This window comes from Nanorana parkeri, unplaced genomic scaffold, assembly GCF_000935625.1.
Source record: "Nanorana parkeri isolate BGI_ZX_2015 unplaced genomic scaffold, ASM93562v1 scaffold930, whole genome shotgun sequence".
NCBI lineage: Eukaryota > Metazoa > Chordata > Amphibia > Anura > Dicroglossidae > Nanorana > Nanorana parkeri.
This window is the reverse complement of record NW_017307198.1, coordinates 658,021-674,547: the sequence shown is the minus strand read 5'-3', so window position 1 is coordinate 674,547 and position 16,527 is coordinate 658,021. Positions and strand designations below refer to the sequence as shown.

The 16,527-nt window shown below is 39.9% G+C and overlaps 1 protein-coding gene across 1 annotated transcript in view; it reads left to right on the top strand.

Moving 5' to 3' along the window:
- Window positions 1–16,527, top strand: part of MARCH1 (membrane associated ring-CH-type finger 1) — a gene marked incomplete at its 5' end in the record, with an annotated part of 87,022 nt that overhangs the window by 18,621 nt on the left and 51,874 nt on the right. The window contains one exon of the mRNA XM_018566269.1: window positions 5,324–5,471. Coding sequence (XP_018421771.1) covers window positions 5,324–5,471 — 148 coding nt within the window. The remainder of the gene's footprint in view (window positions 1–5,323; window positions 5,472–16,527) is intronic.

The window sequence follows — 16,527 nt, the reverse complement described above, 5'->3', positions numbered from 1 at the left end:
TATATATATATATATATATACAGTATACTGCCTATTATAAATAAACTCTTCTATGTAAATTGCTGACAATAATTTGAGGGTTACAGTGTAAAAAAATGATATTGTATGAGTTTACACCCCATCACCCTGTCACCTTACGTAAGAGGATTAAACTGCTTCTATTTTTACCTTTATCAGCAATGAAATAATTGTAATGCTCTTGTGCTTTTGTCAGAGCTTAGGGAGTACTCTGAAACATTTTTCTTAGCTGAGCTGTGTACTCTCCTTTTCAGTGTCTAAAAATAATAATTTGTAAAACCAGAAAAAAAATGTATTTTAACCTGGGCTACTATCCTGGATAATTTGATCTTCTCTTCTTCCAGGATAAATTTGACCTATGAGATTAAAAATGGACACATTGACCCGCTAAATATATCCTTGCCTCAGGCCCATTTATGTCTTCAGTTGTGCCTGCTCAGTGTGCTCCTCATCATTTTCAGTGTTTATGAATAGGAACTTTAATGGAAAGAAAGGTGCCCTGTACTAGCAGCAGCAGGCTATTCTAGGAGCTGTGTGAAACCAGAACTGTGAGGTTTCACACAGTTCTTATTTATAGAAGCAGAGTTTCCATTCCTTATAAGTATGACCCACAGTACAATTTTACTTTATATCACACATTCCCATACATATTTGAACTGTAGTAGATCGATTTAGATTCATGTATTTGTTTATATTTTATTTCTTGTGTTTAGCGTTTACAGAGCGATTGATATCAGCACTCACACCACAGAAGTTATAAGACTAATTTGTTGTTGGCAGACAGGTAAACAGTCATACATGCTGTAAAGCAACCCATAGGCATGAATTGATAGACATGTATTCAGGAGGTCAAGATTACTGTTGCTCTCTACTGGGTTAGGCATTTTATCAGAGTTGCTCTCCTCCTGTAATATATTCACCTAGTCTCCCCTGACATCAGTGTGGAGTCCCGCCCTAACCAATCATGTCATGGCACGTCACCCGCTCTCTTCCTCCTTAAGCCGGGAAATTCAAACACCGTGTAATGTGTAGACGCTGGCTCCCTGACACTGCATCGGCTGCTCTTCTCTTGCATATGCAGTGTGCGTGCACACTGCATATGCAATACTGCTGCTGTTCCCTGTTTGCACTTCCCTCGGACACAGTTTGATCCACAAATCCTGCGGAGGATTACTTACCCTCAACAAGCTCCATGCCTCCTTTGAAGATTCTCCTAACCGCAATTACCGCCATATTTATTATATAACTGTATGAAGTAATACAGGTCATAGACTTTCTGAGTTCTTTTATCTACTCCCTGTGTGTGAGCCTAAATGAAGAGACGTATACACTATCTGTATGAAGTAATACAGGACATAGATCTTCTAATCTGCTCCATGAATGACCCTTGTGTGATTTTCTTACCAGTATGGCGTAATACAGGACTGCTTGATTGCCAAAAGGAATTATTTCTCTGGAGACTGTTGTGTTTTATATGTAAGAAGCATAACAAATCATATTTGTGACTGGACATTGAGCAGGAACTAAGCCATCCCATCTGATTCTCTGAGTGAACGCATGACTAGACCAAATACCTGTGCGTTCTGCAGTTGAGATCCATCACATAAAGGTACAGTTATTACACCTCCTCCAAATTCCCTCTCTATTTCAACAAATGTTGGTGTATGTTCTTGTCAGCCTCCTGCCACTACAACTTGGAAGACACACGGTAAAGCATGTATCCATCACCGTTAGATTTTGGAAGAGAAAAATAAGTAACAAGGAACAGTTTGTCCATCTTCTCTACTTCTTGTTACTGGACAGACTGGACTGTTACACGGACAAAGAATCATAAAAAATTATGTTGGAGGTAAATTTGGTACAATGCCATAAGGTGTAATTTGGTGACATCATCATGTCACCAAACTAGGGAGGTTCGAGGACGAAAGATCTGAGTAGGACTAGGTGCACCATGTATTAGAGAGTTCACCAAGTGCTGCCATTGTGCACATACTGTATGTTGAGTGCACTAAGTAAGGCATGTGTTTTTAATCTGTTTTGATAAAACAGTTATTTTAAAAAATGGGCATCACTATGCAATATTTTTTTTGAGCTGTTCCTACATGAAACATATCAATGAAGGAGTGAGAGGAGTTTATTGTGGATCCTTTTAAAAGTAAACAAACAGGTATGATTTTTGTTTGGTTCAAAAAAAGTTTTCCAGCCTGCTTGATCAAGGAAATTCGGCTAGTTGTACAGTATTTGTGAACATTCACTTCCCATCAACTGGCCAATTACGTGGATGATTTCCAAACGATAATCGATAGGTGTATGGGCACCTTAAGTTCTATTTCTGTCAGGAGTGTCACTGGCCCAAGACGGGGAGTGGAACCCACTGGCAGTAAACAGACCTGAAGGAGATCCGCAAAAAGGTACAAGAGAGGTAAGTCCAAATACATAGTCGGTGTACGGTCCGGGTCGAGGCAGGCAGCTTAGGTTCAAAACGAGAAGACAGGCCAAGGATTCGGTAGCCAGAAGTCCAGATGAGGAGTCAGGGAGCTGCAGAGAAATCAAGAGCAAGATGCTTAGTAACTGCACTATATAGGCAGAATAACTCAGCAACGAGCCAGGGCTCTGGCTGGGATTTAAAACCAGTGGAGATCAGGACCGCCTCTGGCTGCCGAGACAACCAGGAAGCTTCCCTCTCTAGGAATCAATAGAAGGGGAGGAAACGGGAAGGTGTGTGCTGGGAACCTCCCCCAGCATGACCCACACCTGAAGACAATGATGGGCACGCGCACACATCGTGCAGTCTGTCTGCCACGCATGCGCACCCGCAACCCTGCCAACAGGAGTTCGGCCAAGCTGAAGGAGACCCTGCGCCCTGCACCATACCTGGCAACCCTGAGGTGAGGTGGCTCCTCTGGTTCCTTGACAATTTCCAAGGTGAGCAAAATTCCAATTAAGGGAGGGGAGAGCACTGGTCGATGGTGATTGTTATATGGTGGAGAGAGCACTGTGAGAAAAAAGTATGTTGTACTATAAAGGAACTTTTTTCATTGAGGACAGACATAATCTTGGAATCAAAGTGGATGTTATCACAAATACATTGGAAATATAGTGTGATCATCTGACTTTTTTGTGCATAAATTCACTTTGTCAAATACAAATACTTTAGAGCACTGGTTTAAAATTGTTTATGGATATGCATATGTACAGATACAATTGAAGTGGATTTGATTTTGACATTTAAGGAGGTTTTTGAGGAGTATAAGCACTTGTATGTTTAGTTTGGTCTTATTTTGGGATTGAGAGCACAGTACTAATAATTAACTATTTACATATGGTCTAACTCAATTATTGTTAGCTTCTGTTTTTTTTTTTATTGTACCAAGTGAACCTTCGAAAAGAGGTTGAAACTAGGGATGTTCAGATACCAAGTAACATACTTGGTACAAGTACAAGTACATGTACAGATACTTTTCCAGCTCCAAGACTAGACTAGAGAAAAAATCAAAAGTTAGGAGGCAGCTGTCATTTTTAAGGAGCATACGGAGCTCCTGGGATTTGTGCATCTCTGTTTTAATGTATGGTTTTTTAAATAAATATATACATAAGTGATGCACCGATACCATTTTTTCCAGTACAAGTACTGGTACATTTTTATTTAGTGTCATGTGACAGTTTTTCTAAAACACTACAGACTAATGATTTCAGGACAGTAGTTGAGCGCCAGAGCTAAGTCCCAGCTGCAACCTCTGCAACCGCTGCAACCTTGGTAGTTCTTGAAAATGCCAACTATCGGCACTGGTATTTCAACATCCGTAGTTGAAACAAAGAGCAATAATTGAATTTCTGCTGAAGTAGGGTTGTTCAGCTGTTGAGATCCATACATGCCTGAAGAATATGTAAACTGAAAACCAGGCAGATTGACAAGGCATTGAATGGTACAATTTAAGCTCTCCTCATCCAAAGAAATTCAAATCTGCTAGATCTGCACAAAAAGACATGACAACCATGTTCTGGGATAACCAAGGCATCATTCTCGTGGACTTATGGATAAAGGCACAACAGTCAAAGGTGAAACCTACATTTGTACACATTGAAAGCTGAAGGAAGCCATCAGAAAGAAAAAAACACAAAAAGATCTCCAGGCCATACAACTGGACCATGATAATGCACGCCCACACACCTCTTATGTTGCCAGTCAGGTGACTGCCAAAATAGGCTGGTCAGTGGTCCCATTTTCACTCTATAGTCCATAATTGGCACCGTCTTGGACCAATGAAGGATTTGGACCAATGATTATATTCGTAGCTATGAGGACCTGCAGAAACTTATAATAGCTCTGAAGCAGTGAAACACAGAGGGTTTTCTAGATTTTATCCAATCTAGATTTGAGCATGGGTAAAACGATGGCACAAATGCATTGAAGGTGATGAATTTATAGGCTAACTGTATGTATGTTGATTGTTTCCATCTCTGCATAATTAAACATTTTATATCTATCATTCTATATCAATAGTATTATGCTAGTATGTTTTACTTATGAGGTGCATCAACTTGGCATGTTGCTAATATGTAAAATTATTTCAAGACTGTTCATTGAGCAAGACTGCTTGTTTTGTAATTGACTGATGTTGTTATGCATGAATATGAGTAAACACAATACACTGCACCCTTCCTAAACAAGCATATTATTATGCATATTAAATATATAAAAATTAAAAACAGTGATAGCTGTACTTTAACTGTAAACATGTGTATGTTTTTAGGAATCCAGTAAAGAACACTGACCCTGTAGGTTGGTTTCCTCTTTGGCAAGGATACATGTGGTTTGCTGTCAATATTAATAACAGAATAGGAAAAATAAATACATAGCAAAGGGGATGTTCTGTTCCAGAAAAGGTAGCATACAAAATTTTAGTATGCAGGTTCAAAAGTCCTGTAGTATAATGTTATGCTACTAGCACAACTTAAGTACCACTCAAAATGAATGCAGCTCACTTACTCGTGGCCTGTCACTTCTCCCCTTTGAATATGAAGTTTCTCCTCAAAGCAAAATTAAAACCTGGACTAAGATACATTTTATAAGGCATCACCTAGCCTACCAAATTTCACACATTTGGAAACAATATATAGGCTTATTTTTTTAATGAAAATTATTAATACTGAAACTTTCCAGCGCAATCATTGTGGCAAGTTTCACATGTCATAATACAATAATAGTTAGAAGATAACATGTTCTGTTCATCCAGATATGGCTTGTTACCTCTTGACATTGCAAATCATGGTAACTGTCATTTCTCCTTTATTTTCATTTCAGTGGGAAAAGCTACAGATGACAAAAAGTGAGCGGCGGAAAATAGTCTGTTCTGTAACATTTCACATAATTGCCATTACATGTGTAGTATGGTCGCTATACGTGCTTATAGACCGAACAGCAGAAGAGATCAGGCAAGGCAATGACAACGGTAAGATATTTTACATGACTCTCAGCTGTCATACCAAACAGTAAGATAATGCATAGATTAACCTATTGTTCCTTAGAAGACACAGCACAATGCAGTATTAATATACTGTGTCCCTAAATCAAGAGAACTTCAAGTGGGTACCAAAAGATCCATTTTCTTTTGTTTGTTTAGTGGCAAACACAACACTATGGTATATACAGTATATGCTCCTTCTGACTGACAATCCTCTTGTAGATAGGACATATACTTCATATTACTGTGTCTTCCAAAGATCTCAGCAACAAGCTGAGTTTTGTAGTTAGCATAAAAAATCCAGTTTTCTACACATACAAATAACTTGTAAATAAAAGGGAATTTACACACAATCAGATGCTTGGTAATGCAATCAAGCTGTGATAGCCAATATGATGATGTGCAAAGTAACAAAGTAACCCTGAGCATTTTATCAGAAATCAGCAATTAACTTATTTGATTAAACTAACTAGAAATTTGAATGATTTCTAGGGTTCACTAGACAAAAGCAGTATCTGGGGTTTGCAGTTCTTTTCCTCCTCCAGCATATAATGCTGTGTCCACAGACAGGGCATGGTCAATGACAGTCAATGACAGTAAGCCTGTGGAATGGTTGCCATTAGCTCCCCTTATTGCTGGCTGTTTAAAGTTTAAGCACTTGTGATAAAGGATAGCTCCATAGACACATTGGATACTGTAATACACTAGCTATACCAATGGTTTTGTAAGTGAAACACATTCTTTCTGTTTAATCTTATTAAAGTGATGTTTTGCACTATCCAGTATGCTTTGATTTTAATCTCGTATTGTCACACAAAATATATTGTTTGTATCCTTCAAAGAGTAAAATGGTACATAGGGGACAGCCACATTCAGATATATTTCCAGAAGAAAGTTCTATGAGGAATTAATGAAGAATTAAAGAAGAATTGTCTAAATTCACTTACATATTAAATAAAGTATGGAAGATAGTAACATGATAACTGACATAGTAAAAAACAAAAAAATATCACTATGGGTGTTAGACTGTATCCCTGGTCCTTAAGGGTATCTTTTTGATAACTATAATCTTTATTATCATTGCTCAGCAGATTTACATTCTATTTTTCCACTGAATCAGCTATCGCTAACGTTGTAGCAGATGTTAGAAAGAGACTGCTAGAATCTGACTGATTGCTGTGGGCCAAATTGTAGTTTTTCCTTTGAATAATGAGCCTTTTTTTTATCATACATTAAGACTAAAGCATTATGACAGTTTTTATCTTTGGTAACCAGAACAGAATATGTACTGTATGTATATATATATATATATACAAATACATACATATACTTTAAATGACCTTTTCAATTTGTCAAACATTTGAAGGCTTGCTAATGTTCTTTGCATGAGAGTTGCACTGCACTCACTCTCCTTACCAAAGGATTTTTCCTTGCTGAGACCTTACGACATGGCATGCAAATTCTGACTTTTCTTTAAAAGTTAATAGTAAGAATTTTTAAGCTTCCTTGGCCACTTCCATTTTGATGCTGCTCTCCTGCCTCAGCCACCAAACTACAGCCACGATATGAAGGCAACCTTAGATATCGATTGCCACCAGACAGCCCTTCTATAATTCACATTCTGGGCTTAGTCCAGGGTTGTTTCAGAGCTCAACTCCAGCCATAGCATTTTTCCATTTCTTAACTTTGGATAGAGTGGGGTTTTATTTTTGACCTGTATACAGCTTATGTACCAGAATAATTTTTGCTCTTCCACTATGGCCCTGTTTATTCAGCACAAAAATGTCAAAATGTAAGATAATAAAGTAATAGTAGTTTCTCTTTGGGGACAAATAAAGCTTTCTTTTGCGATGTTGTCTTGTAAACAATTTTGTATTGTCTATGAAATATAAAGACAACAAGACATACAACATTGTAAAATGTGTTTTTTTTTTTATTTTGACCAGTGTTAGCTTTAAAAATAATGTTACTGTAGATAAAAAGTACACATTTAATTCTGTAATTTGTCCTTTTAAAATTACACCAAAAAATTATGTTTCTGGTACAAAATAATGCAAAGTTATTTATGGCAAGCTGCCTGCAAGTGTCATTGAGTAAATACAACGTAACAATGTTTTGCCGGTCTTTGCAGTGGGGGAGTGGAGGCAGATGAGGAGCAGGATGTAGGAGATACACCTAGAAGCTTTGTTGACATTTTCAAGCACATATTTCTTACCTCCCAATAGAGGAGCAGACCCGAAGGGTTTTCTCTTCTCTTTCGGTGCTGACACTTGTCACAGGGAGTAGGAGGACACAGACAGCAACACAATCCTGAGGGAGGAAAATAGGTGTTTTTATTACTGACTGTGTCCCTGTGGAGAAGGGAAGCAAGGTTGGGCACCCATTAAATAGAGAATGTGAGGAGAATTTTCCACAATACCTGCTAAATAGACAGGAAGTGAGAAGAAATCTGCTAAATAGGGACACATTGATAATGACTTTAACCATCCTATTTTGTAACCAAAAATGTAAAAAAAAAAAGCTTTGCATGAAGTTGGATTTTTCTATCTTTTATTATACTGTATAAATTCCTGTATACTAGATTGTATACTGCACACATACAGTAACTAATGCATAGGGTTAAATTCACATGGATGGTTATTTAGCTGTCATAAGCCCTTATATCTCATTAATTGTTACATTTTCCCATGAATTGTTTTATCTCCACCACAGATAAAGTTATTTCTGCTTGTCAATAGATACCTCTTAGATCCTCATAGAAGCCAAATACTCCAGAATTAATACAAGATGAATGAGGGAAATTCATATTGTTCATGTGATTAAACCTGTAGTGAAAAGAAAACATAATTTTTTTTAAGTAAAAACAAATATAAAACAGGAATACGTTTTGCCTTAGTGGAGTAACCAAAAAGTACTTTTCTAAACAGCCTAACCACTTAGAAATAACTATAGGATTGTCCATATTTGGATGCAGGATAATTGCAAAAACTGCATATATGCAGCTGGTGAGGGGTTGATTTAGGGCAACATAACAGGTGTATTTTGAGGTTGGATCTAGCTTCTTTGTCATGAAACACATTGAGACATAGAGGCCTTTTATATAATATAAGTATTAGGTATCCCAAAAACGTATTCTCATCTCACCCTAATCTAAATGGAAACACAAAAACACTCTATATAATAGAGGCCTTTTATAGCTTTTTAAACACTTATGTCATTTTGAAGCTCTTTAAACTTCCGACCTGCAGAGACAAAAATGTCTGTGATTTTTCTTGTCCTGATAAGATATTCAGAAATCTGCAATTTTCCTGAGTAAAGAAAGAGAGAAGTGTTGACATTAGCTTATTATGCAGCGTAAAATATCAGCAAAACCATGAAAAAGGGAAATGCAAGTTTTCACCTTGCGTGTCTTTTGAAATTCTGTTCACTTTCTTCAGAAACACATTTATATGGGGAAACAACCAAATCAAACAAAACACATAGCCAATGAGCCTATAGGGGACCCCTTTCAACCCTCAAGTTCAATAGAGGCCCATAGACAGAGGGTGAAAAGTGGGTGCAGGAGATCTTGATCTTTCAAATCTGCATCATAATGCAGATTCAGTATACACAATTAGTAGTTGGCATTGAACGTAATATATTTTTAAGTAGCAACCTTTTACTGAATATATAGATTTGGCTAGAAACTGAAACTAAGCTAACTTCTGAGGTAACTTTGAACATGTATTTTCTTTCTTACATACTTACTTAGGTAAGTATATAATATACCTTTTTGTTTGCAGGTACATTTGTCAAGTACAATTAGATACCAATTTTTTACAGGAGGAGGAGGGCCAGATCTAATAAAGTTTAATTAACTTTTTGCAATACTTACGTAACACCTGACACCAGCTCTGCTCTCTCATCCTTGCTTCAATTAAAAGTAGCAAATAATTAAAAATCAGATGAAAAATAGGATTCAAGTTCTGGTTTTGCTTGAAGGAAGAATGAAATGTGGGCAAAGACATACAGGAAATGTGCATGAATGTGGTTAATCTATTCAAAGGTATTCATGGGGATAAAATGGACATAGAAATTTAAAGATGCAGGGTGAAAGATATTCAAATGTCATGCTGAAGCAAATAGGACATCTTTGTTTGATTACTTTAGTGACCCTTTAAGTGTTGGGGTTTAAAACTGCAGTAACAGTCTTGCTAGGACAGCATCCTGCCCAGCTCACTGATGTCATCTGGATGCCAGGAGCTGAGCAGGACACTCTAGTGACTGGCATCCCACCCAGCTCCTGCCAACCAGTGATGTCAGGGAAGTGAGCTTGTCATCCACCGCCAGCACCCCCAGCCCCCCCAAGAAAGGAGCATCCACCACCAGCAAACCCCTACACTTCCCCCAGAAATGAGCAACCACCTCCAGCTTAAACTCCCTCCCTGTAATGAGCATCCACCGTTAGCACCCCCCCACCTTGGGTGGCAAATAGTGTAGGGACACCCCTGGAAAAGACACTAGCAATTTGTTATATGATCTCTGCTAAACAGGAGGATCCGAATTAGGATTGGCCAATCTTAATCCGAATTAGGATTGGCTGATGTTTTCAATACTAATCAATATGATTCCTTTTTCTGCCTGCATAAGAAGAAAAATGACATCTGCAATCTGATTGACTGCTGTGCATGAAACGTGTTCCTTCTTATCTTCCACCTTTACACTTACCCTTGGCAATAAGCAATCTTAACATGGTAATTTTTAAGAAAGAGGGGTGCCATTAGGACAATGTAAAAATAAAGGGAAGTTGCTGTAGATATAATTGTATGTTCACAAATTGAATATTGCCTAAAGGTGCAGGCTTTACAATGTACTGTATATGCATTTTAATTTATTATTGACTTATAGGTTTAAACAAATCTGGGGTTCATTCTTCCCCTAATACTCCATATATTGTAGCATCACAAACTAGCTGAATTGTTCTTCTATAGGAAGCCAACTCCCAGTGGATTTTTGCTTAATAGCAGTTAAAGCCAATTCAGTTTCTAACATCTATTTATTCTCCAGTGGATTTTTATACTAAAGAAAATAGCTGAAAACAGCTAGCAGGGGTGCCCTATCCACTAAAATAATAGAAGCTTCTGTTTCATGTATAGTGTGACCTTTTCTTTTTGTCAATAAAACTCTTGTCCTTGCTGTTGTATTCTAAGTAATAATGTTCTATAATGTTCCATAACGTGTCAGGATGTGATGCATAACAAAGTGACACATTTGACTAGGATCTGTAAGAAGAATAGTTACTAAATAATTTTTACAATGTGGAAATAATGTAAAAAGTATTATATAAAAGGCAATCTATTGTACGAAAGAGCATTTTTTTTTTAAACGTCAGGATGTACAAATGTGTTTTCTATGTCATTATAACTCTACACTGATAATGTGCTTGTAAGTGTTTTTTTTTCAATATTCTAAAGCATCACCACTTATCATAATCAGCCATCAGAGTTACACTGGAATCATCACAGGTTATGCTGCTAAAAACTGTGAAAGCCATCATTACTGTGTTGTCTTTGTTTTGTATCTCACTTGCCTGTGGCCTCATAGTGATAGGACCCTATCATATTTTGAATGTTGGGCAGTATATGGTGAAAGAAATCAACTGACTGGCTATAAAAGTGGGAAGTCTTCTGTCTTTAGTCTACATATATGACAGCTCTTTTAAAGGGGTGCTGGTAGTGCATGGTCCAGTGGAGGGGGGTTGTCTTGGCACTGCTGGGTGGCTATGTGGGGGTTTGGTTTAGGTGGTTATGTCTCTCTGGGTCCTGCCCAGCTCACTGACGTCACTGTTTGCCAGGAGCTTGGCGGGATGTTGGCCAGGGTGTCACAGATTGCTAAGAGCTATTATCAACCTGGGATGCCATGGCCAGATAGGGGGCAGCGTTACCTCTCTCCGGCCTCCCACCCAGCTCACTGACATCACCGGTTCCCATGAGCCAAGCCCTCTTAGCAACCTGGAATGCTTTGGCTGGAAAAGGGGCAGCATGGACAGGCACACCTGTCACCACCCCCACGTGACCCAGAGAGATGCCACCTGAGGCAACCACCTCAGACTGCCTCATTAGCTGCCAAAGGATTTGTTTTTCTGTCTATTCAGTCCTGACATATACACAGCTCCTGTGTTTCTGTCTATTCAGTCCTGAGATATACACAGTACACTTACTCTGTGTACTTTTATATCCACCATTTGCTTTAAACACGTTTGCTATTAGTTTTTTGATCTATTGTTAATGCAATAGATCCAATGCAATAACCTGCAATAACAATTTGATCTATTGTTAATGCAATAGACACCCTGGGAACCAAGCAAGGTGTCTTGGTTCCCAGGGCAGATACTCAAGTATTCCAGCGAACATGTCTGCATCTGAATAAAAAATATTTATTCAACTCCAACAGAAATGTAAGTAAACCTGTCAAGAAAAAAATGACTTGCTACCATGGTAATAGTTTGGCTTCTCTACTTAACCTGATTGGGAACACATTTTGAAGGGAATTACAATTTTCTCTGCCCTTATTAGCTTTTTCTTGTTCTAGGTGAGTGACTTAAAAGTAATGACGTTAGCACAGTCAATTAACTAGAATATTTCAGGAGGTTTTGTCATATATTTCTCTCATGACCAGGGGCGTATCTGCCGCAAGGCAAACAAGGCGGCCTTGGGCGGCACTTTTTAGGGGGTGTCAAAAAACGCTGCCCCCAACCCACCACCTGCCATTACCGGAATTACTCATATTTGTAAAAATGCCCCCATATTAAGTACCGATAACAGCGCTTAAAATTTTTAAACACAAGTGACTTCCGTGAGCCTTTGGGGGACCTTGTGGCACTGCGTATGGAGCGGCCACACATCTTCTCCCTGCCACCTGCTGTTGGACCCCGGGTGAGAAGCCGCACAGCCCTGCTAATACCCCACACAGCCCACCGCAGAGCTTGAGCAGCCCACCGCAGAGCCCACACAGCCCACCTTACAGCCCACACAGCCCACCCGAGAGCCTGCACAGACCACCTTAGAGCCCACACAGCCTACCTTAGAGCCCACAGAGCCCACCTTAGAGCACATAGAGCCCACCTTAGAGCGCGCACAGCCCACCATAGAGCCCACACAGGCCACCTTAGAGTCTGCACAGCCCACCTTAGAGCACATAGAGCCCACCTTAGAGAGCACACAGCCCACCATAGAGCCCAGACAGGCCACCTTAGAGCCTGCACAGCCCACCTTAGAGCACATAGATCCCACCTTAGAGCGCACACAGCCCACCTTAGAGCCCGCACAGCGCACCTTAGAGCCTGCACAGCTGACCTGAGACCCCCACACATCTCTGATGAGACCCTGTACAGCCCCCCAGAGAGACCGCACACCTGACCTGAGACACTGCACAGCCACCTAAGACCCCACTCAGCCCATCTGACACCCTGCACAGCCAATCTGAGACCCTGGAGACATCAGGCCACCACCCCAATGCATCACAGAGTATGTAGCTTCATATTATTCTGCATTGCTCTGCAATGTATTGCTGGGATTTGTAGTCCTCTATAGCTGGTGGTATTCTGCATTGCTAATAGCACAACCTGTCAGAAGCTGGATACAGCATGCGCACTGTACCCAGAACTAACAGGTTATGCAAAATGTCTTAAACAGGAAGGGGTGGTGCAAATTTAGATGGGGGGTGTCTGAGTTTAGTCTTGCCTAGGGCAACACAAAACCAAAATACACCACTGCTCTTGATAACACTAAACTGATGAGCAGTAAAAGCTTTTAAAGCCTCGCCTATGGACAATTTTGGGTATTATCCTTTTTTGAGGTTTCACGCGCGCACGCAATTTTAAGGCTTGACATGTTTGGTGTCTTTTTACCCGACGTGACCCCGTCTTTTATATTTTACCAAACAATTGGATAATAATAAATGTTTTATCATTTAATATAGGGCCAACAGTTTTGTTTTTTTTAAATTTCGGTAATTTTTCCTTAATATAGTAAAAAATAAAAACCCCAGTGGTGATTAAATACCACCAAAAGAAAGCTCTATTTGTCCCTAAAAATTTTTTTCGTGTACCGACCTCCCTCTGATCCCCTGTGACAGAGGCAGTATGCTGGTCCCGGGCTCGCACCGGGCACAGCGGAGCCCGGGACCAGCTTGACAGCGGGAGGGGGGAGCCGGGGAGGCGCACATCACCGGACCTCATACAAGCGATCCACCGCCTCTATAGCCGGCAGATCGCTTGTATATTAACGGGCATCGCTGCCTGTTTTCAAATAATGGGCATTTCCCGCTCATTTAGTCTAAAGACGCCCGCTCAGATCTAGAGAGCTCGTGGCCGGCTGTTTTTTTACAACGGCCGGCCGGGAAGTGGTTAAGCATGTTAGAACTCACATAGAACTGATAGCTATAATTTGATGTTCCTGGATACTGTAGCTTTGCTCAACTAGTGTACCAATCTAAATAGGTACATGAACATTCCTGTTAAAAAAACGATTGTTTAGTTGTTGAAGCTTGAGACAGATGGCCTGATTATTAAACATTTTGTGCATACAGTGCACAAAATCCTGCATAGATAACCAAATCTTATTAGGCTGTGTTATAGGTATCACAATGCACAAGCGCAGATATGCTTGCTGCGGCCATGGCAAGCAAGCTGACACAAATTTATACCCTGCTCCTTCTGAATAGGATTCCATTGATGCATGCTTGCACCTTTTTGGTCTGAGTACATGTTTTTTTACCTGCTCAATTGATTGCTTTGTGTTGGTCACATTAGTATTTTATTCTTATCTCAAGTAAAATGTTAGCATGGCAATTCCTTAACTCATCTTATTAGAATAGAAAGAACAAGTAACAATATTTGCATGTTTAACCCCAAGGCAGACTAGGACTGCACCGTGTGCATTGATTATTCGTGTATTATATAGGGATCACTTTCACTATGCATGCATACATCTACTCGGTCATTCGAGTCCACAGAGCTAGTATACTGTAGCAGTCTATCCATGCTCTAGTTTGACTTTAGTAATGTTCTGTCTCAACCACCAATTTATGTATTTGCACATACCTTCCTGAGACTAGTCTATACAGATAGTATGACAACCTACTGAGCTGATGGTATCCACAGGCAGGGCCCACCTCTCTAAGAATATCAAGTAAATGTCCCCAGCACACCAAAAGTAATTCAGCAAAAGTTAGTTTATTGACACATTGTCACCCAGTACTCAATGAGCATGCACAAGTACCAGTGCTATATGGACTGCCTAAGTTACACAAGGGTACCCATACGCTCACATTCCGGCCAATAGTCTCTGGAACGTGGTCTATCACCCAGCCCCTGGCCCAATTCGTTGACTTCATTTTGCAGCCTTTAGTTCGTAAACTCCATGCTTTCATCAAAGATACGGGAGACTTCCTGCAGAGGCTTGCAACACTAAAGATTTGTGAAGGCCATAGACTTGTCACCATGGATATCTCATCCCTGTATACATGTATTCCCAACAGTGCTGGGATCACAGCCTTCAAACACTTCCTATGTAAGGAAGGCCAACATGACATTCCCACTGCCTTTATTGTTAATTGCCTTGATTTTGTGCTGTCTAATAACATGTTCACTTTTGAAAACAAAGCGTATAAACAAATACAGGGCACTGCCATGGGGAGCTCAGCGGCACCCTCATTTGCCAATCTCTTTATTAGCTATCTGGAAGAGATATTTGTATTCAAATCTACGCAGTTTTGTGAGCATGTGATTGATTGGATGAGGTATATTGACAACATTTTCCTTATATGGTTTGGGAGTGACCTTGAATTTGATGTTTTCGTAGGTTTTTTGAATGGTCTATTCCCTGGGATTGTTTTCAACCCCACTATCTCTGCACTTGAAATTTCGTTCCTTGATGTTCTTGTTTGTATTGACAAAAATAAGATCAGTACATCGTTTTTTTCTAAACCCACAGATAGGAATACACTCTTACGCTATGACAGTGCCCACCCCCCGCATCTCAAAAATAATCTTCACAGTTCCTGAGGGTGATGAGAATCTGCTCTGATCCTGACACAACAATTGCATGAGATGTCGGATGGATTCATACAAAGGGGTTATGCTATCGCTATAGTTGATACTGCCCTAGCAAAAGCCACCAAAATATTTGTTGGAGGTCGTAATACAAATCCCACCGAGGACATGCTTCCATTTGTTCATACATTCACTCCGGCTAACAAAGCTATTCATAGGGCCACCCTGTCTAACCTTAATATTCTACAAGCTGATAAAAACATTACTCAATTTGTCAGCAACCGAATGCTACATGTACATAAACAAAGTAGCACACTGCGAAACCTCCTAATTCAAGCTGACACTCGGTCCAAATATGTTAAGAAGCAGGCTCCACTGTCTAATAAGTTAGGATGCTACAGGTGTTTCCACTGCAACATCTGTAATTCGATTATCTGTGGTGAGCATTTCTCACACCCCTACACTGGCAAAAATACAGTGTCCATGGCTATTACACCTGTGACACAGAGTTTTGTGTATACCTGCTCAAGTGCCCTTGCTAATTGATGTACATTGGTAAAACCATCGGACCTTTCAAACGTCGCTTCCAGAAGCATAGAAGCGACATACGTGTAACGATTGATAAACTGCAAAAAGGTGACGATTTAGATTTGAACAAATTCACTTTGCCAAAATGAAACATCAAATCCATTAACTCAGAGGCATGGTAATTGAGCAGGTACACATGCATCCCAGGGGAGGCGACAGGGCAAAACAACTTCTTCGAAGGGAAGCCTTTTGGATTTACACATTGGATTGTGTACAACCCAGGGGCCTTAATTCTAATCTCTCGCTTACATATTTTCTGGATGATAGATGATTTTGGATTATGGTAAACACCAATAATCATTTGGGATCTCCTAAATGGTGTAGTATGTATCATTTGCGGTGATTGTCAGTGGGCCGTGTAATGCATCGGCAGCTCTGGGCATTCATTTTACACTCTTCTTTTCCCCCTCAACCCCCCCCCCC